At 46.6% G+C, this 25084-nt stretch overlaps 2 protein-coding genes across 2 annotated transcripts in view; both read left to right on the top strand.

Annotated features, from left to right (window-relative positions):
• Positions 1-20026, top strand: part of RHOA (ras homolog family member A) — a 52039-nt gene extending 32013 nt beyond the window's left edge. The window contains exons 3-6 of the mRNA XM_053599870.1: positions 5722-5879; positions 9250-9370; positions 17279-17409; positions 18775-20026. Of these exons, the coding sequence (XP_053455845.1) occupies positions 5724-5879; positions 9250-9370; positions 17279-17409; positions 18775-18948 (582 nt within the window). The 5' untranslated portion in view covers positions 5722-5723 and the 3' untranslated portion in view covers positions 18949-20026. The remainder of the gene's footprint in view (positions 1-5721; positions 5880-9249; positions 9371-17278; positions 17410-18774) is intronic.
• A 1723-nt stretch (positions 20027-21749) lies between these two features.
• On the top strand, positions 21750-22923 carry GPX1 (glutathione peroxidase 1). Its single transcript, XM_053599862.1, has 2 exons — positions 21750-22079; positions 22373-22923. Exons 1-2 carry the CDS (start codon positions 21837-21839, stop codon positions 22712-22714), a joined length of 585 nt encoding a protein of 194 aa, XP_053455837.1. The 5' UTR covers positions 21750-21836; the 3' UTR covers positions 22715-22923.
• Positions 22924-25084: the final 2161 nt, after the last annotated feature.

Here is a 25084-nt window from a genome sequence, read left to right as displayed (position 1 = left end):
CTCAGGCTGGTCTTGAACCCGTGAGCTTAGGCAATCCACCCACCTTGGCCTCCCAGAGTGCTAGGACTACAGACGTTGAGCCATTGTGCCTGGCTGTAAAACTTTTTTTTTTTTTTTTTTTTTTGGCCAGGGCTGTGTTTGAACCCACCACCTCTGGTATATAGGTCTGGCGCCCTATTCTTTGAGCCACAGGCGCCGCCCTGTGAAACTTTTCTTTTAAATCACCGATCTGATAATGCCAGTCCAGTGTTTTTCTCTTCCTTACAGAATAGAATTGAAGTTGCTATGCATGACATTCCACATCCTCCAGCTTCAATTTGACTGTCACTATCTTTTTTTTAGTCTCATATTTCAAAGTTTTCTCTATAAATTCTTATCCTTAGAGTCATTGAGGTCATTTACTGAGGTCCCTTCACCTTAAAAAGTGTCTGGGCGGCACCTGTGGCTCAGTGAGTAGGGTGCCAGCGTTCAAACCAGGCCCTGGCCAGACTGCAACAACAACAAAAAAAAGGAGCCAGGCGTTGTGGCAGGCGCCTGTAAGTCCCAGCTACTCGGGAGGCTGAGGCAAAAGAATCGCCTAACCTCAAGAGCCGAAGGTTGCTGTGACCTGTGATGCCACAGCACTTTACTGAGGGCAACAAAGTGAGACTCTGTCTCTTGAAAAAAAAAAAAAAAAAATGATCACTGGCCAGACATGGGGGCTCACACCTATAATCTTCGCACTCTGGGAGGCCAAGATGGGTGGATTGCTTGAACTTACAGGTTTGAGACCAGCCTGAGCCAGAGCAAGACCCCATCTCTATAAACATAGCCAGGCATTGTGGAGGGCGCCTGTAGTCCCAGCTACTTGGGAGGCTGAGGCAAGAGAATTGCTTGAGCCCAAGTGTTTGAGATTGCTGTGAGCTATAACGCCATGGCACTCTACCAAGAGCGACAAAGTGAGACTCTGTCTCAAAAAAAGAAAGTGTCCCTGGCAGCATCTGTAGGGCACCAGCCACATACACCAAGGCTGGCAGGTTTGAATCCAGCCTGGGTCAGCTAAAAAGACAGTGACAACTGCAACAAAACAACAAAAAAATAGCTGGGCATTGTGGCAGGCACCTGTAGTCCCAGCTACTTGGGAGGCTAAGGCAAGAGAATCGCTTAAGTCCAACGTTGCTGTGTGCTGTGCTGCCACGGCACAGTGTACACAGGGCAAAAGCTTGAGACTGTCTCAAAAGAAAAAAGGTATTTCTGAGTCATTACTCTTTCTGGCCTCTCTTAGGGGACCTTCTGGACACCTCAAGGTTCAGGTGAGATGTTACCTCCTCGGAAGTTCTGGGGTAGAATCACTTGCTTTTTCTCTATTCATACCAAAGAGGATAAACATTTTTCCATCTAGTAGTTTTTTTGTGGTGCTTTTTTTTGTTGTTACTGGTTTTATTTTTTTCAGTTTTTGGCTGGGGCTGGGTTTGAACCCACCACCTCCGGCATATGGGACCAACGCCCTACTTCTTTGAGCCACAGGCACCACCCTGTTGTTACTGTTTTGAGACAGGGTTTGCTATGTTGGGCAAGACTGGCCTCAGGCTCTGGGGTTCAAAGGACCCTCTCACCTTAGCCTCTCCAAAAGCTGAGACTATAGGGACATATATAATCATACCCAGCCTAAACTTTTGTTAGAGCACTTAATTACATTCATCTCTTAATTACATTCCCTGAATTAGGTGCATGGAATTACATGGTGCATTACATTCCATGCACCTAGTTCAAGGAATAACCTATCGAGCACCAGTGGTTTATGTAAGACTGATCAAATGCAAGGAAGCGGCTCAGCGCCTGTGGCTCAAGCGGCTAAGGCACCAACCACATACACCTGAGCTGGCGGGTTCGAATCCAGCCCAGGCCCGCCAAACAACAATGACAGCTGCAACTAAAAAATAGCTGGGCATTGTGGCGGGCGCCTGTAGTCCCAGCTACTTGGGAGGCGGAGGCAGGAGACTCTCTTGAGCCCAGGAGTTGGAGGTTGCTGTGAGCTATGATGCTACAGTACTCTACCCAGGGTGACAGCTTGAGGCTCTGTCTCAAAACAAATGCAAGGAAGCTCAGTATTCAAACAAGGAGTTGGCTGAATGACATGTTCCTGGCTCATGAGGCATGTTCCACTCATGAGGCTGAAGTGGAAAGGCCTATCTCTTAAAAAGGGGAGATCATGTGATAAGGCCACTGGACTTGTAGGGGGTCACTGTTACAATGCAGTAAGTAGTATATAAAAGGGAAGAAGTATGAGGGATGAATGGGAGTGCTTATCAGATTTTAAAAGACCTAATGTCTAAAGTGAACATTCTCTAGAAAAATCTATAACATAAAATTAGGGGTCTATCTCCTAATGTCTAAAGTGAACATTCTCTAGAAAAATCTATAACATAAAATTAGGGGTCTATCTTTGGCAGTTCTTTCTATCGTGGAAAGAATCCACTGTCTAGCCAATAGCCAAAGAATTATTACACCAGGAATGTTCAACCTGTGGCCTGTGATCCACATGACAATTTTGTGAGGACTGTTTTTTTTCTTCTGAGGTAGAATCTCACTCTCTCCCCCTCAGTAGAGTGCTATGGTATCATAGCTCACAGCAACCTCGAACTCTTGGTTGAGTTTCTTTTTTTTTTTTTTGTGGTTTTTGGCCAGGGCTAGGTTTGAACCTGCCACCTCTGGCATATGGGACCGGCACTCTACTCTTTGAGCCACAGGCGCCACCCTTGGTTGAGTTTCTTACCTAAGCAGTTCTCTTGCCTCAGCCTCCCGGCTAGCTGGGACTACTGGTGTTCGCCACAATACCCAGCTACTTTTAGAGATGGGGTTCTATCTCTTGTTCAGACTGGTCTGATTGAGCCACCTGGCCCTTGTGCACACTTATTTGCTTGTCTGTGGTGTTGGATATCATGAAAAGTATGCATCAACACCCCCATTTTTTTGCAAATAAGCTTTTGTTAGTGTTCATGTGTTGTTTAATGTTTGGCCTAGACAGTTTTTATTCTTCCAGTTTGTGGCAGAGAGGAAGAAAAGTTTGGTCATGTTCGCTTAGAATAGATTTATAATGTTCTACATGCTCTATACTGCACTGTCCAATACCATAACTACTAGCCAACATGTGACTGTTGAGCATTTGAATACAGCCAGTATGAGAAAGAAACTGAATATTTAAATGTAAATTAGAATATTGATTAATAGCCAGGCATGGTGGCTCATGCCTGTAATCCCAGCACTCTGGGAGGCTGAGGTGGGTGGATTACCTGAGCTCACAAGTTCAAGACCAGCCTGAGGCAAGAGTGAGACCCCTAAAAAATAGCTGGGCATTATGGGAGACATCCGTAGTCCCAGCTACTTTGGGCATTGAGGCAAAAGAATTGCTTAAGCCCAAGAGTTTGAGGTGGTTGTGAGCTGCAGCACTCTACTGAGGGCGAAAAAGTGAGACTCTTTTTTCTCAAGAAAAAAAAAAAGAATATTGATTAAATATTCACATGTGACTAGTGGCTACCATGTCAGGCGCTGAAGTAGTGACAGTATCAGTTTTTGGATTCCAGGCAACCCAAACATTTTGTCTCTTGTATTCACACTTCAGGCAGTGACTCTGCTCCTCTAAAAGTATTTCAATTTACAGTTATTGAAGTCATTGGCTTCTTTCCTGCTTATGAATAAATTAGGGAAGTCTAAAGGGTATTGAGGAGAGATTCACACGTACCTCCTTTGAAAGCTGGATTTGAAGTTAAATTTTATTTCTATTTGTAACAGTCACTGGGAAATTACACAGTAGCTTCTATTCATTCATTCAGCAAACACAAGTAGAAAACCTATTGGTGTCTGGCACTGTGTGATTGGCATTGGTGATATAAAGATGAATAAAATTAACCCTGCCCCATGGTAGCTTTCAGTCTAATAGAGAGAGTGTAGTCCTATTTAAATAGTAATAATAAAGTGAAACAAATGTGAGAATCTTCAAAAAGGAGGGGAGAGCAAAGGAAATATAAGAGGCAGCAGCAGAGATCTGGAAAGATTTACGAAGAGGTGGCTTTTTTTGTTGTTGTTGTTAGAGACAGAGTCTTAATCTGTTATCCTGGAGTGGAGTCATTGTGGCTCAACAACCTCAAATTCTTGGGCGCAAGCAATCCACTTGCCTCAGCCTTCAGGGTAGTTGGGAATACAGGCATGTGCCACATCTCAGCTGGCTTTTTAGAGACAGAGTCTCACGATTTTTTATTTTTTGTGGAGATAGAATCTCACTGTACCGCCCTCGGATAGAGTGCCGTGGCGTCACACAGCTCACAGCAACCTCTAACTCTTGGGCTTACACAATTCTCTTGCCTCATCCTCCCAAGCAGCTGGGACTACAGGCGCCCACCACAACGCCTGGCTATTTTTTTGTTGCAGTTTGGCCGGGATTGGGTTTGAACCCACCACCCTCGGCATATGGGGCCGGCACCCTACTCACTGAGCCACAGGCGCCGCCCCGTCTCACTATTTTTGAGGCTGATCTCAAACTCCTGACTCAAGACAATCTGCCCACCTCAGCCTCTCAGAGTGTTAGGATTACAGGCGTGAGCCACTGCACCCAGCCTTAATAATTTTTTTTTTTTGTCAAGACAGAGTTCTACCTGAGTTCTGCCCTGAGCAGAGTACAATGGCATCGTAGTTCACTGCAACCTCAGACTTGGGCTGTGGGCATTCTGCTACCTCAGCCTCTGAAGCCGCTGTGATTATAGGTGCTCACTGTGGCACCCAGGTGGTTTTTTCCATTTTTTTGCATGAGTCAGGGTCTCATTCTCGCTCAGACAAGCCTCGAACTCCTGAGCTCAAGCAATCCTCCTGCCTCAGCCTCCCACAGTGCTGAGATTACAGGAGTGAGACACTGGGCCCAGCTTAATAATGATTTAAAAAATTTTTTTGTGGCATACCAGTGTACTGCTCACCAGTTGAAAGTCATTGCTCCAAGCCAGGCACGGTGACTCATGCCTGTAATCCTAGTATTCTGGGAGGCTGAAGTGGGTGGATCACAAGTTTGAGATGAGCCTGAGCAAGGTGAGACACTGTCTTTTCTAAAAATTAAAAACTGAGGCAAGAGGATGATCACTTCAGTCCAAGAGTTTGAGGGTGCTGTGAGCTATAATGCCACGGCACTTTACCCAGGATGACAGAGTGAGACTGTGTTTAAAAAAAATAGAGAAAAGAGCTGTTATTCTGGCAGGTGCCTGTAGTTCCAGTTACTGGGGAGGCTGTGGCAGGAAGATGGCTTGAGCCCAAGAGTTTGAGGTTGCTGTGAGCCCTGACACCATAGCACTCTACCAAAAGTGATAAAATGAGACTGTGGTTCCAAAGAAAGAAAAAGCCAAAAATGTTGGAGCATGCCAGGCCAGTGGTCCCAGCTACTTGGGAGGCTGAGACAAGAGAATCACTTCAACCAAGAATTTGAGGTTGCTGTGAGCTATGACACATGGTACTCTACTGAGGGTGACAAAGTGAGACTGTCTCAAAAAAAAAAATGGTCAAGAACAGATATCCTTATGTTGTTTTTATCTTAGTGGGGAATACTTTCTTTTCAGTCTTTCACCATTTACTATAATGCTAGTTATGATTTTTGGTGTATATCATTTTGATACTAAGTGGAACAATAGTGGAATTTTTGTTTTTCAGCTTGTGTAGTTTGTCTTCATGCATTTCACATAATATGTATGTTTTGTGTTTTAGTGATGGCTGCTATCAGGAAGAAACTGGTGATTGTTGGTGATGGAGCTTGTGGGAAGACATGCTTGCTCATAGTCTTCAGCAAGGACCAGTTCCCAGAGGTGTACGTGCCCACGGTGTTTGAGAACTACGTGGCAGATATTGAGGTGGATGGCAAGCAGGTAACTATTCTTTCTATATCAACTAGTACCTGTTTGCATGATAGAGCCTGTATAGAATTATGCTTTTTACCTCTTTAGTACATAACAAAATGTATTCCAGTTCCATAATAGCTTTGCTCTAGCTGTTTTATTCCAACTTCATTCATTTTTAACTGCTGCATATTCAGACTTTGTCCAAATTCGTATGTATTTGACACAGGGCTCCCTTAGAATATATGCTCTTTTCACGTTTATTTCTCTTTGAAATTTAGTTTGTTGCCAAATAGATAATGTTCAAATGAACCTTTGTGTGACTGTACTTGTTAAAAAAGTTGGGCAGCGCCTGTGGCTCAAGGAGTAGGGCGCCGGTCCCATATGCCAGAGGTGGCGGGTTCAAACCTAGCCCCAGCCAAAAACCACAAAAAAAAGAAAAAAGAATAAAAAAGTTATGGGTGGCGCCTGTGGCTCAGTGAGTAGGGCACTGGTCCCATATACCGAGGGTGGCGGGTTCAAACCCAGCCCGGCGAACTGCAACAAAAAAATAGCCGGGCGTTGTGGCAGGCGCCTGTAGTCCCAGCTACTCAGGAGGCTGAGGCAGGAGAATCGCAGAAGCCCAAGAGCTGGAGGTTGCTGTGAGTCCTGTGACATCATGGCACTCTACCGAGGGCAGTAAAGTGAGACTCTGTCTCTACAAAAAAAAAAAAAAGTTATGTTGAATGCCCAAGTATAAGATTACTAGTCTAAGAGATCTTTATTATGCTTTTCAAAGGATTATACAGATCTGACTCTACCAATATTGTGACATTTAAATGATAATCATTTAAATTTAATTTCTTTTTTTTTTTTTTAATTTTTTTTGCAGTTTTTGGCTGGAGCTGGGTTTGAACCCGCCACCTCCAGTATATGGGGCCAGTGCCCTACTCCTTTGAGCCACAGGCACTGCCCTTAAATTTAATTTCTAAAAAAATTTTTGAGTTTAGGGCGGCGCCTGTGGCTCAGTGAGCAGGGCGCCAGCCCCATATACCGAGGGTGGCGGGTTCAAACCCAGCCCCGGCCAAACTGCAGCAAAAAAATAGCCGGGCGTTGTGGCAGGCGCCTGTAGTCCCAGCTCCTTGGGAGGCTGAGGCAGGAGAATCACCTAAGCCCAGGAGTTGGAGGTTGCTGTGAGCTATGTGACGCCACTGCACTCTACCGAGGGCAATAAAGTGAAACTGTCTCTACCAAAAAAAAAAAAAAAAAGTTTGAGTTTAATGTAAAACAGCATGACACTGTTCTTTTAATTTCCTGTCATTGATGGTGTTTCCCTCGTTCTGTCTAGAAAGCCCTCTGGCAAGACTAGAGCAAAGCTATTATGTAATTGGAATTTATATTTTTTAATCTTCTCCCTTTTATTGTCAAAATAATAACTTATTCGGTCTCATATATATGAGACCATATATATATATATTTGTTTGTTTGTTTGTTTTTGGGAGACGGAGTCTCAAGCTGTCGCCCTGGGTAGAGTGCTCTGGCATCACAGCTCACAGCAACCTCCAACTCTTGGGCTTAAGCGATTCTCTTGCCTCAGCCTCCCAAGTAGCCACAATGCCCAGCTATTTTTTGGTTGTAGTTGCCACTGTTTTAGCAGGCCCGGGCCAGGTTCAAACTGGCCAGCCTTGGTGCATGTGGTCAGCACCCTACCCACTGAGATACGGGTGCTGCCTCTCATCTTTTTTTTTCTTTTGGAGACGGAGTCTCACTTGGTCACCCTCAATAGAGTGCTATGGCATCTTAGCTCACAGCAACCTCAAACTCTTGGGTTCAAGCCTAACTAATAGGATTTTGGGTGACTTAAAGGTGACTCAGTGCATAAGGTTACCAGTTCAACCTCAGTTATCTGCATGGATGCATAGATTCAGGTGTTTCTGTGGTCCTGATAAGAAGACTGTTTTTGTGTGGAAAGAGAGCTCAGTGAAAAGTTGGTGGAAATGTGTTGAGATCTTTGGGAATGCTCTTACATAGTAGTCCTCTTGTCTCTTTTATGCCATACGATACATAAAAAGAGCCATTGGCTTGAGTAAAAGCAAGGTCAGGTTAGTATTTTCATAGCTTATTTCTGAAAAGCCTGGTGAATGCTGGACAATGTTGAAGGGGATCTATGTCCAGAGCCTAGGCCTCGGTTTACCATATTACCACAAGAGGGTGAGCATGTTCTCAAGTGTAAAAGCAGTACCATCCTACTTAATATGATGTATTTGTTAGCCATTCAAAAATGTCTTGAGCAGTAAAGGCAGCACCAGAGGCTTTTCCTGTCAGCTCAGGCCTTGACCTAAACACTCCCCATGGTGTCTTTTCTGACCCACCAACTCAAATACAGGCTTGTCTCCATCTTCCCACATGAGAGCTGAGTAATGAGACAGTAAGGAAATGGCGGATTGAGAAGACTATATTAAAATTTATTTAGTTTGATATTTCCCTTACTTGCCTTCTATACCTGGTGGAATGTTATTTAGTTTGATTCTCGTCTGTCTTATTTCTTTTCTAGTAGACTTATTTATAATTAAACACTTACAAGTTGCAAGGTTATTTTTTTTGGACTGAGCATTTTGAATTATGCCACTTTTTTCAGTTTTAGCATCTATTTAAAGAATTTTTAATTTTGAATAGTTTCAGCCTAAACTAATTTAAACATAGCCTCCGAGGCTTGGTGCAATGGCTCATGCCTGTAATCCTAGCACTCTGGGAGGCCAAGGCAGGTTGATTTCCCAAGCTCAGGAGTCCAAGACTAGCCTGAGCCAGAGCAAGACTCCCATCTCTAAAAATAGCTGGGTACCTATTGTCCCAGCTACTTGGGAGGCTGAGGCAAGAGTATCACTTGAGCCCAAGAGTTTGAGGTTGCTGTGACCTGTGGCGCCATGGCACTCTACCCAGGACAATTGTGTGAGACTTTGTCTCAAAAATAAATAAATAAAAATAAACACAGCTGGAGGTGGTGCCTGTGGCTCAGTCGGTAAGGCATGGGCCCCATATACTGAGGGTGACGGGTTCAAACATGGCCCCGGCCAAACTGCAACACAAAAATAGCTGGGAGTTGTGGTGGGTGCCTGTAGTCCCAGCTACTCGGGAGGTCGAGGCAAGAGAATCTCCTAAGCCCAGGAGCTGGAGGTTGCTGTGAGCAGTGTGACACCACGGCACTCTACCAAGGGTCATAAAGTGAGACTCTGTCTCTACAAAAATAAATAAAATAAGATAAACATAGCCTCCATAGTCAGGCTTAACTCTCATAAAAGTAAACACTTCTGTATTTCATTACCATACATAGTCTGCCATTTGAATGTACTGTGTTGTCACTTTTGCCAAAAGTGGGTAGTAGTATAAACCTTGCATTCCTGTGGTTGTTTTTCCCATACAGGTAGAATTGGCTTTGTGGGACACAGCTGGGCAGGAAGACTATGACCGCCTGAGGCCCCTCTCCTACCCAGACACTGATGTTATACTGATGTGTTTCTCCATCGACAGCCCTGATAGTTTAGGTGAGTGGCCCTGCAGACTGATGCCTGTCACTGCCTTTGTACGTGGCTGATATCTGCTTTCTCCAGGCATTTGGTTTCCGGGCATCAAGTGGGTAAAAAGTAGACATGCACTTCAGAGAAGGAATCATGAGTGGCTATAGTTCTAGAGCCTTGGGATTATAAAGCATAGGCTCTGGGTCACTTTTCAGCCTAGGTTTCACATGTTAGTTACCTGTTTAAAATGTATCCACTTTGCCAGCTACCGGAGGCTGAGGCAAGAGAATCGCCTAAGCCCAGGAGTTGGAGGTTGCTGTGAGCTGTGATGCCACCGCACTCTACCAAAGGTGATAAAGTGAGACACTGTCTCAAAAAAAAAAAAAAAAATGTATCCACTTTGTGGGGCCACAGTGGTGCACACCTGTAGTCTGAGGTAATTCAAAGACTGAGGCAGAAATAACAGTTGAGCAGTTGAACTTAGGAGTTTAAGGCCAGCCTGGGCAATGGAACAAGGCCTCCTCTCCAAAAAATTAACTTTTTTTTTTTTTTTTTTTTTGTCCTCGGCAGAGTGCCACGGGGTCACAGCTCTTAGCAACCTCAAACTCTTTGGCTCAAATGATTCTTTTGCCTCGGCCTCCCAAGTAGCTGGGACTACAGGCACCTGCCACAACGCCTGCTATTTTTTAGAGGCAACGTCTCGCTTTCGCTCAGGCTGGTCTTGAACCTGTGAGCGCAGGCAATCCACCTGCCTCGGCCTCCCAAGCGCTAGGATTATAGGCGTGAGCCACCAAGTCCAGCCTAATTTTTTATTTTTTTTTTTTTTCTGCCAGGGCTGGGTTTGAACCCGCCACCTCTGGCATATGGGACCAGCGCCTTACCCCTTTGAGCCACAGAAGCTGCCTGCCTAATTTTTTTTTTTTTAACAGTCTTTGGCTTGGTGCCCATAGTACAGTGGTTGCAGCACCAGCCACATACACCGAGGGTGGTGGGTTCAAACCCAGCCTGGGCCAGCTAAACAACGTCAACTGCATCAACAACAGAATAGCTGGGCATTGTGGCAGGCACCTGTAGTCCCAGCTACTTGGGAGGCTGAAACAAGAGAATCACTTAAGCCAGTGGTTCTCAACCTTCCTAATGCCGCAACTCTTTAATATGGTTCATGTGGGTTGAGAACCGCTGACTTAAACCCAAGAGTTTGAGGTTGCTATGAGCTGTGACACCACGGCACTCTACTAAGGGTGACATACTGAGACTCTCAAGCTAAAAAGAGTTCTTAACTCTGTATCCTGGGTAGAGTGCCATGGCGTCACAGCAACATCAACCTTAAAACACTTGGGATCAAATGATTCTCTTGCCTCAGCCTCCCAAGTAACTGGGACCAGAGGCGCCCACCACAACTAGCCTGGCTAGTTTTTTTTATTTATTTTTTATTAGACACAGTGTCTCACTCTTGCTCAGGCTGGTCTTGAACTCCTGAGCTCAAGCAAGCCACCTGCCTCAGCTCCCAGAGTGCTAGGATTACAGGCATAAGCCACTGTATCATCTTCATATTTTTTCGGCCAGGGCTGGGTTTGAACCCATCACCTCTGGCATATGGGGCTGGCGCCTTACTCCTTTGAGCCACAGGGCCGCCCAACCATCCTCATTTTTTGTTTATTTATTTTTATTTATTTATTTTTTTTGAGACAGAGCCTCAAGCTTTCGCCCTGGGTAGAGTGCTGTGGCATCACAGCTCACAGCAACCTCGAACTCCTGGGCTCAAGCGATTCTCCTGCCTCCACCTCCCAAATTGCTGGGATTACAGGCGCCTGCCACAGTGCCCGGCTATTTTTTGGTTGCAGCCGTCATTGTTGTTTGGCGGGCTCGGGCTGGATTTGAACCCACCAGCTCAGGTGTATGTAGCTGGCGCCTTAGACGCTTGAGCCACAGGTGCCGAGCCCATCCTCATTTTTTAAAAAGTGCGTATCCAGGGCGGCGCCTGTGGCTCAGTCGGTAAGGCGCCGGCCCCATATACCAAGGGTGGCAGGTTCAAACCTGGCCCCGGCTGAACTGCAAACCAAAAAATAGCTGGGTGTTGTGGCAGGCACCTGTAGTCCCAGCTACTCGGGAGGCTGAGGCAAGAGAATCCCGTAAGCCCAGGAGTTGGAGGTTGCTGTGAGCTGTGTGATGCCATGGCATGCTACCAAGGGCCATAAAATGAGACTCTGTCTCTACAAAAAAAAAAAAAATGCGTATCCATTTTTTAAAGTGGATGCACTCCAAATACTAAGCCATCTCTTGGAGTAAGATTTGGGGAAAACTTGTTTTGATTGCCCACATCTTTTATCAGTACTTTATCTGCCTCTCATCATCTAGACCAGGCATCCTCAAACTTTTTGTTTTTTTATTATTATTTTTTTTTTTTTGTAGAGACAGAGTCTCACTTTATGGCCCTTGGTAGAGTGCTGTGGCCTCACAGCTCACAGCAACCTCCAACTCTGGGGCTTAAGCGATTCTCTTGCCTCAGCCTCCCAAGTAGCTGGGACTACAGGCGCCTGACACAACGCCTGGCTAATCCTCAAACTTTTTAAACAGGGGGCCAATTCACTGTCCCTCAGACCTTCGGAGGGCCGGCCTATAGTTTAAAAAAAAAAAAACAAAACCATGAACAAATTCCTATGCACACTGCACATATCTTATTTATTTATTTTTTTTGTAGAGACAGAGTCTCACTTTATGGCCCTCCGTAGAGGGCCATAAAGCACATATCTTATTTTGAAGTAAAAAACAAAACGGGAACAAATACAATTCACACCGCTTCTTGAGGACGCCTGATCTAGACTGACAACTTGCTGTTTCCCAATATTGTTTTAAAGCCCTTACGTCTTTTCTAAAGTATCTTAATTGTCTGAATGCATGGCTCATGTGTGTAATTCTAGCTCTTTGGGAGGCTGAGACAGGAGGATTATTTGAGGCCCGGAGTTCAAGATGATTCTGAGTAACATAGCAATACCTTGTCTCTATAAAAATAATTATTTTAAATTGGCCACTGTGGTGGTGTGAATCTATAGTCCCTGCTTCTCAGGAGTCTGAGGCAGAAGGATTGCTTCAGCCCGGGAGTTTAACTGAACTATGATGACACCACTGTACTGAGGCCAGGGCAACAAGAGTGAGACCGTGTCTCAAAAAAATAATAATAGGGCGGCGCCTGTGGCTCAGTCGGTAAGGCGCCGGCCCCATATACCGAGGGTGATGGATTCAAACCCGGCCCCGGCCAAACTGCAACCAAAAAATAGCCGGGCGTTGTGGCGGGCGCCTGTAGTCCCAGCTACTCTGGAGGCTGAGGCAAGAGAATCGCTTAAGCCCAGGAGTTGGAGGTTGCTGTGAGCTGTGTGAAGCCACGGCACTCTACCGAGGGCCATAAAGTAAGACTCTGTCTCTACAAAAAAAAAAGAAAAAGTAAGGGGCGGCGCATGTGGCTCAGTGGGTACGGCACTGGCCCCAGCCCCATATACTAGTAGTGGGTTGGAACCCAGCCCCAGCTAAACTGCAAGACAAAAATAGCTGGGTGTTGTGGCAGGCGCTTGTAGTCCCAGCTACTTTGGAGGCTGAGGTAAGAGGATGGCTTAAGTCCAAGTGTTTGAAGTTGCTGTGAGCAGTGATGTCACAGCACTCTACCCAGGACAACAGCTTGAGACTCTGTCTCAAAAAAAAAAAAAAATAAAGGGCAGCGCCTATGTCTCAGTGGGTAGGGTGCCAGACCTGTATACCAAGGGTGGGGGGTTCAAACCTGGCACAGCCAGCTAAAAAAGCAGTGGCACCTGCAACAAAAAAAAATAGCTAGGCTATTTTTTAATAGCAGGCGCCTATACTCCCACTACTCGGGAGGCTGAGGCAAGAGAATCGCTTAAGCCCAAGAGTTGGAGGTTGCTGTGAGTTGTGACGCCATGGCACTCTACTGAGGGTGACAAAGTGAGACTCTTGTCTCAAAAAAAAAAAAGAAGGAAAAGTAGAAGCCGGGTGCAGTAGCTGACACCTGTAATCCTAACACTTGGGAAACTGAGGTGGGTGGATTGCTTGAGCTCACAGGTTCAACACCAGCCTGAGCAAAAGTGAGACCCCCATCTCTTAAAAAAAAAAAAATAGCCGGGCATTGTCGTGGGCACCTGTAGTCCCATTTACTTGGGGGTCTGAGGCAAGACAATCACTTAAGCCCAAGAGTTTGAGGTTGCTGTGAGTTGTGATGCCAGAGCACTCTGAGGGCAACAAAGTGAGACTTCTGTTTCAAAAACAATAAAAATAGACGTCAGGCGCACACCTGTAATCCCAGCACTCTGGGAGGCTGAGGCGGGTGTATTGCTTAAGCTCAGGGGTTGGAGACACTGCCTCTAAAAATAGCCAGGTGTTGAGGTGGGCACCTGTAATCCCAGCTACTCAAGGAGGCTAAGGCAGGAGAATCACTTGAGCCCAAGAGTTAGAGGTTGCTGTGAACTATGACACCATGGCATTCTACCAAAAGCGACAAAGTCAGACACTTGTCTCAAAAATATGTTGTATGGAGTCTTTTTTTTTTTTATTAATTTGCTGACCCCTGATTTTATTTATTTTTTATTTATATTTTTGAGACAGTCTCAGTATGTTGCCCTTGGTAATGTCACAGCTCACAGCAACCTTAAACTCTCAGGCTTCAGGGAGTCCCTTGCCTCAGCCTCCTGAGACACGGGAACTACAGGTGCCGGCCCACAACACCTGGCTATTTTTTTGTTGTAGTTGTCATTGTTGTCTAGCAGGCCTGGGCCGGGTTCGAACCGCCAGCCCCTGTGTATGTGGCCAGCGCCCTAACCACTGACCTACAGATGTCCATCCTGACCTATCATTTTAGAGCAGGATTCCTTTTCTTTTAGCTCCCTCTAAATTGTACTGTAAATGCATATAAAGTAGTATGCCCTGGCTTGGTGCTGGTAGCTCAGTGAGTAGGGCACTGGCCACATGCACCCAGGCTGGTGGGTTGGAGCCAAGCCTGGGCCTGTGAGGCGACAATGACAACTGCAACCAAAAAGTAGCCAGCTATTGTAGTGGGCACCTGTAGTCCCAGCTACTTGGGAGGCTGAGGCAAGAGAATCGCTTAAGCCAAAGAGTTTGAGGTTGCTGTGAGCTGTGATGCCACAGTACTCTACCAAAAGCGACATAATGAGATGCTATCTCAAAAAAAAGAAAATATATATATAATCCCATTACCTTAAGGGTAAGAGAGATTATAGGTGCAAATATCACTCGATTAAAAAGTAAAAATAAATGGGGCTGTGCCTGTGGCTACATGGATAGGCCACTGGCCCCATATACCTAGGGTAGCAGGTTCAAACCCAGCCCCGGCCAAACAGCAACAAAAAGAATAGCCAGGCATTGTGGCAAGCACCTCCCAGCTACTCGGGAGGCTGAGGCAAGATAATCGCCTAAGCCCAGGAGTTGGAGGTTGCTGTGAGCTGTGTGACCCATGGCACTCTACCAAGGTCGATAAAGTAAGGCTCTGTCTCTACCAAAAAAAAGTAAAAAAAAAAAAAAAAAAATGGCTCAGTGCCTGTGGCTTAGTGAGTAGGATGCCAGCCATATATACCCAGGCTGGCGGGTTCAAGCCTGCCCAGGCCTGCTAAACAACAATAACAACTGCAACTAAAAAATTGCTAGACGTTGTGGTGGGTGCCTGTAGTCCCAACTACTCAGGATGCTGAGGCAAGAGAATCACTTAAGCCCAAGAGTTTGAGGTTGCTAGGAGCTATGACGCCATGGCACTCTACATAAGGTGACATAGTGAGACTCTGTCTCAAAAAAATAACAGAAAATTACTCATCAAAAGTGAAAATAAGCTGGGCATGGTGGCTCATGCCTGTAATCCTAACTCTCTGGGAGGCCAAGGTGGGTGGATTATCTGAGCTCAGAAGTTAGAGACCAGCCTGAGCAATACCAACACCCCTGTCTCTTACAAAAAAAAAAAAAAAATAGCTAGGCACTGTGGTGCATACTTGTAGTCCCAGCTTTTTGGGAGACTAAGGGAAGAGAATTGCTTGAACCCAAGAGTTTGAGATTGCTATGAGCTGCGATGCCACAGCACTCTACCACAGCAACAAATTGTCTCCAAAAAAAAAAATATGTTGATAAGACAGGCAGTTCATTTTAATGCTCCATGCCTCAAATTCCAGGGGTGGGGTGGAAACAACAATAAATCCAATAGCAATGTTATAAATAGCATTTATAGAGGTGAACCTTGCTACTGTGCTGTTTTAGATTGGATGATCAGTGACAGTCTCACTGAAAAGGTGACCTTTGAGCAGAGGCCTGAAGGAGGTCTTGGAGGCCCATGCAGATAGCTAATAAAAGAGCTTTCTAGGCAGGAGAAATAGCAAACAGAAAGTCACTGAGGCAGGAAGAAGGAAGGAATTTGAGCACCTTTAGCCGAGGGGTTGTGGGTTGCAGATCTGAATGATTGGTTGGGACCTCTCTTTTCATCATAAATATGATGGGAGCTTTTGAAAGGTTTGAATAGGAGACCAATGTAATCTCATGTTTTAAAGGGATCAACTATGGGCAGCTGAACTAAAAACTGACCACAGGATGCAAGGATGAGGGCAAAGGGTCAGTGCTGAGACTGTTAATGTCACAGTTAGTTGTGCTAGCTCTTTTCTCTTTATTAATATTGCCTTGAGGACTGGGACACTGCACTTCTTTGGGAACCCCTTTCAAGTTGTCACATTAGTGATATAATTAAATCTGTAGCTGCTATAGAAAAAGAAGGGTTTCAATATCCATTTGTGTGCTGAAGGGTAGAGGAGTGAATTGTAAGAGATTTTCTTTTCTTTTCTTTTAGCTGGGACTACAGGTGCCCACCACAACACCTGGCTATATTTTGCCCAGCTGTTTTTTTTATTTTTACAGTTGTCGTCGTTTTAGCTGACCTGGGCCAGGTTTGAACCTGCCAGCCTCGGTGTACGTGGCTGGTGCCCTACCCACTGAGGTATGAACACCGCCTGTAAGAAATTTTCTTGACTTAATTCATGTAGCTTCTCTACCTGATACAGTCTTTCAGTCCGAAGAGAGCATCTTCCCATATTCTAACCCCTGACTTTTGGTAATTTGTCTTGAAGTCAGAGAGTGAACAGTTTGTTTCTCTATCAACATTATAAAAATCATTCTTGAGCCCTTTGAGATACCAGTAACCCACAGGATGGAGGTATTATTATTATTTTTTTTTTTTGTAGAGACAGAGTTTCACTTTATTGCCCTCTGTAGAGTGCTGTGGCATCACACAGCTCACAGCAACCTCCAACTCCTGGGCTTAGGCGATTCTCCTGCCTCAGCCTCCCGAATAGCTAGGACTGCAGGCGCCCGCCACAACGCCCGGCTATTTTTTTGTTGCAGTTTGGCCGGGGCTGGGTTTGAACCTGCCACCCTCGGCATATGGGGCCGGCACCCTACTCGCTGAGCCACAGGCGCCACCCAGGATGGAGGTCTTATTAAGAGCCCATGGGCAAGGTAGCAAGAGACCATGTGGACCCCAGGCTAGTTGCTACTTCATTTAGGCCCTTTCAGTAGGCTAGGGTTAGAATCATCTGCCATTAGTGACAGGGATGGCCTTTAGGGAGCCTGCATCCTGGGGCCGGTGGTACCATTGTAGAACCACCCTGTGTTCTGTATCCTTTCCTGTTTTAGAGACCTTACTTCAGCCCCACTTCAAGAGACGTTCAGCAACAATCTAAATGGGACTGAACAGGTTCTATGTTTACGGGAAGGGGGTTAAATTTTGCCTTTTTCTGTGGTTTTAAAACTAATGTTCAATTAAATATCCAGCATTCCTCTGAAACAACAGAAATTGTGTTCGCAATTTACCTGGTGCTCTTGGAGATTCTTTAGGATAGAATTTCATGTATCCCCAAATTCTGTGCATTTTTCTTCTTTCAGAAAACATCCCAGAAAAATGGACCCCAGAAGTCAAGCATTTCTGTCCCAATGTGCCCATCATCCTGGTCGGGAACAAGAAGGATCTTCGGAATGATGAGCACACAAGGCGGGAGCTAGCCAAGATGAAGCAGGCATGGTCTGGGGCAGGGTTGTGCCTTCCTGTAGCATTTTTTTTTTTTTTTTGTAGAGACAGAGTCTCACTTTATGGCCCTCGGTAGAGTGCCGTGGCCTCACACAGCTCACAGCAACCTCCAACTCCTGGGCTTAAGCGATTCTCTTGCCTCAGCCTCCCAAGTAGCTGGGACTACAGGCGCCCACCACAACACCTGGCTATTTTTTGGTTGCAGTTTGGCCGGGGCCGGGTTTGAACCCGCCACCCTCGGTATATGGGGCCGGCGCCTTACCGACTGAGCCACAGGCGCCACCCTCCTATAGCATTCATAAACCAGGGTCCCAAGATTAGAGAGGTTTGAGGAGCTTTATAGAAACCTTCACAGGCCAGGTTGTTTTAGAGGCCCAGAAACCCATCCCTGTTTATCTGGTTCTCACTGACGGTAATCTGCGCAGCAGATTCCTAAAACCCCTTAGTCCTGTCAGATGGCTGTCTCTTATGAGTTAGTGCTGTGTCTGTCCCCAAGGACTGCCAGTAATAGTCAATACCTCAGATTCAGGAACTCTATCAGATTCTTTATTTCTTTCTCCCGTTAGTATATATAAGGCCAGTGATAAATTAGTGAAAATTGAAAGATCATCTTATCAAAGCAAGAAGTCCAGATAAAAAGCCCTAATTCCTTTATAAAGGTTTATGAGACAGATGGGCGGCGCCTGTGGCTGAGTAGAGCACCGGCCCCATATACCAAGGGTGGCGGGTTCAAACCTGACCCCGGCCAAACTGCAACAAAAAATAGCCAGGCGTTGTGGCCGGGCACCTGTGGTCCCAGCTACTTGGGAGGCTGAGGCAAGAGAATCGCCTAAGCCCAGGAGTTGGAGGTTGCTGTGAACTGTGATGCCATGGCACTCTTCTGAGGGCGACAAAAGAAAAGGTTATGAGAGAGGTGGCATCTTGGGCGGGGTTCATTGTTGAGACTTGAAACCTGTGTTCTCCTACTGAGTTTTCTCTGTCTAAATGTCAAACAAGGACATGCTCTCTATTTCCTTCCATGGGCATTCAGTCCTCTGCAGAGATAACAAAGACCCAAGAGCTTGCCCTGAATCAGTAGATTGAGAAATTTTGTCCTTGATTCCTTCCTTCACCTTCCAGGGTGCTTTTGACCTGTTCCCTATTTCTGTTTCCCAGAGAAGATCATGTTTAGTAGATATTTTATATTTGGGGGTGGGGATAGTCAGTGCATTTTAGTTTAAAGATTTCATAAGACCGAGTTTAAATCTGGGAGTTTGGCAGTTTTTAAAAGAAGTCTATTAGCTGAATTTGAATGCACCTGTTTGCTATATGTATGTAACACTATTAGCTGAAAGCACTCGTTTTTTCTTCCTAGGAGCCGGTAAAACCTGAAGAAGGCAGAGATATGGCAAACAGGATTGGTGCTTTTGGGTACATGGAGTGTTCAGCAAAGACCAAAGATGGAGTGAGGGAGGTTTTTGAAATGGCTACAAGAGCTGCTCTGCAAGCCAGACGTGGGAAGAAAAAATCTGGGTGCCTTGTCTTGTGAAACCTTGCTGCAAGCACAGCCCTTTAAGCGGTTAATTTTGAAGTGCTGTTTATTAATCTTAGTGTATGATTACTGGCCTTTTTCATTTATCTATAATTTACCTAAGATTACAAATCAAAAGTCATCTTGCTACCAGTATTTAGAAGCCAACCATGATTATTAATGACATCCAACTCGTCTGGCCCATCAGGGTCCTTCTGACACTGCTCTAACACCCCTCTTCTGCACTCCCACCTGACACACCAGGCGCTAATTCAAGGAATTTCTTAATAACTTCTTGCTTCTTTCTAGAAAGAGAAACAGTTGGTAACTTTTGTGAATTAGGCTGTAACTACTTTATAACTAACATGTTCTGCCTATCTGTCAGCTGCAAGGTACTCCGATGAGTTGCCTCTTCAGAGCTTTACTCCTTAACAGATCTCATTGGCATAGCTCTGGGGTGGGCATCCAGTTTTTTGAAAATGTGCTCAGCAGACAGAAAGGCCCAAATCCATGCAGCTATGGCAGAGTTACAGTTCTGTGGTTTCATGTTAGTTACCTTATAGTTACTGTGTAATTAGTGCCACTTAATGTATGTTACCAAAAATAAATATATCTACCCCCAGACTAGATGTAGTATTTTTTGTATAATTGGATTTCCTAATATTGATATTTGTCATCCCTGAAGAAAGTGTATTGGTTTTTTAAAAAAAAGAAAGTGTATTTGGAAATAAAGTCAGATGGAAAATTGATTTTTAAAATTCCCGTTTTGTCACTTTCTCTGATAAAAGATGGCCATATCACCCCTGTTCAGCCCCACATGTCCCGGCACCCCTCTCTAGAGCTGGGCTAATAGGAATTGGTTTCATACTTGAGGCAGTTAGACACTCTGGAAGTTGGCATAACCTGTCTCAACTAGACTGCAGCATCTGGCTCTAATTCACAGTATACCTTTCTCCTCACTGTATCCAGGTTCCTTCCCAGAGGAGCCACCTGTTCTCATGTGTGGCACTCAGTTTCTCTCTTCTTTCCAGCTGACTGAACTTTTTTCTGTACCAGTTAATTTTTCCAACTAATAGAATAAAGGCAGTTTTCTAAACTTTTGTATCCTGGTGTTTGTGTTGCTCTCTCCAGGACTGGGACAGGAAGATGGAAAGACTGAGCCCTCTTGGCCTACCTACATCACCCTAGAGAAGTTCCTTCAGTGTGCTAGTTACCAGCTTGCGCCCCACCCCCCATGAGTCACCAGGACTAACCACCTCCCAAGAACATTGAAATGATTATCCTGGGAAGTGCCTGTGGCTCAAAGGAGTAGGGTGCCGGCACCATGCTGGAGGTGGCAGGTTCAAGCCCGGCCCAGGCCAAAAACAAACAAATGATTATCCTATACCACATTCAGATTGCCAGGGGTAGGAAGGGAAGGGCAGCCTGTTGAGTTAAAGTGGTACTCCCTGAATCTGGCAGCTGTGTTTCCTCACCCCTGGCGAGCTACTGGTCTCCACTGCAGGAGGCCTGGGTAGTGCTTCCTGGGCACTAAACTGTTAGAAAATCTGCATAAGGGTGGTGCTGTCCGTGGTGGGGGTGGAGGGAAGGAGACCTGAGTCCTGGCTCCACCCTGCCCCCCCAATTGCAGGTAACGTGGCACAGGATTGGAGGACTGTTTGTGCTATCTTAAGAGTGTCTTAGGGCAGAGCTCACGTCCTAATTGAAAAACATTTGAGCACTCTTTGAAAGTCCAGGCAAGTGGATTGCTTGAGCTCACGACTTAGAGACCAGCCTAAGCAAAACGAGACCCCGTCTCTACTAAAAATAGGAACACTCGGCGCCTGTGGCTCAGTCGGTAAGGCGCCGGCCCCATATACCGAGGGTGGCGGGTTCAAACCCGCCCCGGCTGAACTGCAGCGAAAAAAATAGCCGGGCGTTGTGGCGGGCGCCTGTAGTCCCAGCTACTCGGGAGGCTGAGGCAAGAGAATCGCTTGAGCCCAGCACTTGGAGGTTGCTGTGAGCTGTGTGATGCCATAGCACTCTACCGAGGGCCATAGGGTGAGACTCTGTCTCTACAAAAAGAAAAAAATAAAATAAAAATAGGAAAACTGAGTTAAGAGGATCCCTTGATCCCGCCCGAGATATAGGTTGCTGTGAGCTATGAGGCAACATTACTCCACCCAGGGTGACAGCTTGAGACTGTCTAAAAAAAAAAAAAAAAAAAACCAGAGGCAGTTCTTGTAGGTCAGTGGGTACGATGCCGACCACATACACTGAGGCTGGCGGGTTCGAACCCAGCCCGGGGCCAGCTAAAACAATGACAACTGCAACAACAAAAAATAGCCCGGCGTTGTGACGTGCGCCTGTAGTCCCAGCTACTTAGGAAGCTGAGGCAAGAGACTCACTTAAGCCCAAGAGTTTGAGGTTGCTGTGATCTGTGTCGCTACAGTACTCTACCGAGGGTGATGTGAGAATCTAACCCCCCCAAAAAAAAAATCGGCTCGGAGCCTGTAGCTCAGCGGCTAGGGCACCAGCCACTTACACCGGAGCAAATAAATTAAAAAGAAAAAGAAAAACCTTTAGGAAACAATTCAAAGCCCCCGAGGGCCCAGGCTCTCTGCCGGGTAATCCAAAAGCCTGCCGCCTAGCTGGTGCTAAATTGCCTGGGCCAGGCCAGACGTGCCAGCTGCTCCTGGCTTGGGCGGACCCCACGTTCCACCCTGGCGCACTCCTCCGCCTGTCCTAGGTTAAAGGAGGGGCCAAGCCCTGCAGGGAGGGAGGATGGCCGGATGAGGCGGATCCCTCAGGTCCTGAATAGTGCTTGTGCCACGTGACTACCGCCCCACACTTAAAAGGCGGCCCCGCCTGAGCTCTTCAGCTGCCTTTCTCCGGAGTTCTTTCCTCGCTTCTTGGTCTTCGACACTATGTGTGCTGCTCGGCTAGTGGCTGCGGCCCAATCCGTGTACGCCTTCTCAGCGCGCCCGCTGGCCGGCGGGGAGCCTGTGAGCCTGGGTTCCCTGCAGGGCAAAGTGCTGCTCATCGAGAATGTGGCGTCCCTCTGAGGCACCACTGTCCGGGACTATACCGAGATGAACGAGCTGCAGCAGCGCCTTGGACCGCGAGGCCTGGTCGTGCTTGGCTTCCCGTGCAACCAGTTTGGGCATCAGGTGCGCCTGGCTTGGGAGGTGAGGGTGGGCGTGCAGTCATGGTTGGGGGCATCGGTGTGCGGGTGGAGGACGCAGGCGGGTCGCGCGCCCTGCCCGTTCTGCGCGTGCGCGGAGAGGCAGACCATCGGCTCTCTTCCCTTCACGCGCTCCTAGCGGCGGAAATTCCGGTCTGCCTTGGGCTTGTGCAAGAAAGACGACATCCTGGTGATTAATGGAAAAACTCACTTGGTTTGTGGTTAGAATGTTTCCCCTCCCCCCGCACCCTCGGGCTAGCTTACCCTTCTCTCCGATAGGAAAATGCCAAGAACGAAGAGATTCTGAATTCCCTCAAGTACGTCCGACCCGGCGGAGGGTTCGAGCCCAACTTCACTCTCTTCGAGAAGTGCGAGGTGAATGGTGCGAAGGCTCACCCGCTCTTTGCCTTTCTGCGGGAAGCCCTGCCAGCGCCCAGCGACGACGCCACTGCACTCATGACTGATCCCAAGTTCATTACCTGGTCTCCGGTTTGCCGCAATGACATTGCGTGGAACTTTGAGAAGTTCCTGGTGGGTCCTGACGGTGTGCCGGTGCGCAGGTACAGCCGTCGCTTTTCAACCATCGACATCGAGCCCGACATCGTAGCCCTGCTGTCCTAAGGGGTCCCTCCTGCACCGGCTGCCTGGCAGTAATAGCGCTGCTCTCTGGGGATTTTCATCCATGATAGTGTTACCTCTAAACTTGCATGGGGGAACACCTGATGCCCCAGAAAATCCCCTGAGATAGGCGCTGGTATTATCCATCCCAGCCTTCCCTCTGCCGGCCAAGATGAGTTGTCTCACTAATAAAGTGCTGGGTGTCAGCAGAACCGTTTGTGTGTCATATGTCAGTATCAACTGGGATTGGGAGCTTAGTCGCTTCTTCCCCCTTAACCTAACCAACTCTGAACCTCCTGTGTTTTTGTCTGCAATGTGTGGGATCCACTCTTTTCCTATGTGGGAAGTCTGACTGCTATCCCTGGGTTTCTCCCTCTGCCAAGACATGTGATAGGATCATCCCCAGACCCTATTACAACAGAGTTTTTATTCCTAAAAGAAGACAAAAGGCAGGGGTGAACTGCTCAACCCAAATAGTAGGCCTCTCCTTTCTTATTAGCTGGACATTGAAATGACCTTCACAAAATATGGGCCCTTGCTCATATTTGGAGTTGGTGGCCTCTCCAGCTGAAACCCACATGAGCCCGTTTCACACAGTTGGAAGCTTGCCCAATGTTACCAGTTCTTATGCCATTATTTATTTTGAGACAGAGCCTCAAGCTGTTGCCCAGGGTAGAGTGCCAAGATGTCACAGTTCACAGCAACCTTCAACTCCTGGGCTTAAGAGATTCTCTTGCGGGAGGTGCCTGTGACTCAAAAGAGTAGGGTGCTGGCCCCATATGCCAGAGGTGGCGGGTTCGAGCCCAGCCCTGGCCAAACACTACAAAAAAATAAAATAAAATAATAAAATTCTAAAAAAAAAAAGAGATTATCTTGCCTCAGCCTCCCAAGTAGCTGGGACTACAGGCACCCACCACAATGCTCAGCTATTTTTTGGTTGTAGTTTGGTAGGCCCAGGCTGGATTTGAACCCACCAGCTCTGGTATATATGGCTGGCGCTTTAGCCATTTGAGCTACAGGTGCTGAGCTTCTTATGCCATTATTTTGCTACAACTTTAAATAATGCTACCCAGTACTTTTATCTGCTCTGATGCTTTTCTCATCAGTTGCTGTCTCATGTATTCAGTGAGAAGAGTGTACAATTTAACTGGTCCTTCTGACTGTGCCCTGCCTAGCACTTACATGTAATTGTGCATTTAGGCCCAAGATAGAGGCATATCAGAGGCCAGCTTCTGCTTCCCAGTCACCACTTAGGTCAAATCTCTCCATCAATTGGCTCTGATTCCAATAATCTTTTAAGACACACCTGGAGCCATTTCTTATCGCAGTGCACGGGCCTCTGCAAGGCGTGGGTTCAGCTTCTCCTTGGACAGACAAGAACCCAGAGACATGTTGGCAGTGTCACCCAGTCCAGAATATGGGCCAGAGGTTCTGGGGTCTCAGATTTGTGCTCAAATTGGTGTTTTAAGGCCTTTTCCTATGTCTGAACCAACCCACTTTTCTTCTGGGCCTAAGCAGGGATTTTTGCCACCACCCTGCCCCTCTGTCTTACCGTTAGGTCACTAGATATGAATGGCCCTTGGCTTGGGAGCCTGTCACTCAAGCAGCTAAGGGGCCAGCCACATACTCCTGAGCTAGCAGGTTCAAATCCAAGAGACAGCTTGAGGCTCTGTCTCAAAAAAGAAAAAAAAAAAAAGATATTAAGGGCCCTCTGTATCTACTCTGGCTCCCTTATCAAAACCCGTGCATGGGCTCAACTCCTTCTGGCTACATGGTCTCTCCACTTCAGCTTTATCCTGTTTTATTTTTTTATATATATGTAATTAAACATACAAATATTGATATAGTTTATATATAATATGATTTATATATGTATATAATTTTTCTTTTTTTTTTTTTTTGGAGACAGTTTCACTCTGCTGCTCTTGGTAGGGTGCTATGGCGTCACAGCTCACAGCAACCTCCAGCTCTTGGGCTTAGATGATTCTCTTGCCTCAGCCTCTGAGTACCTGAGACTACAGGCTCCCACCACAATGCCCGGCTATTTTTTGTTGCAGTTTGGCCAGGGCAGGGTTCAAAACCACCACCCTCGGTAAATGGGCCAGTGCCCTACTCACTGAACCACAGGCACTGCCAATTTCTCTTTTTTTTTTTTTTTGTAGAGACAGAGTCTCACTTTATGGCCCTCGGTAGAGTGCCGTGGCCTCACACAGTTCACAGCAACCTCCAACTCCTGGGCTTAAGCGATTCTTTTGCCTCAGCCTCCTGAGTAGCTGGGACTAAAGGCGCCTGCCACAACGCCCGGCTATTTTTTGGTTGCAGTTTGGCCAGGGCCGGGTTTGAACCCACCACCCTCGGTATATGGGGCCGGCG

The sequence above is a fragment of the Nycticebus coucang genome, chromosome 8 (assembly GCF_027406575.1).
Source record: "Nycticebus coucang isolate mNycCou1 chromosome 8, mNycCou1.pri, whole genome shotgun sequence".
Classification (NCBI taxonomy): domain Eukaryota; kingdom Metazoa; phylum Chordata; class Mammalia; order Primates; family Lorisidae; genus Nycticebus; species Nycticebus coucang.
This window is presented reverse-complemented; position numbering and strand designations above follow the sequence as displayed.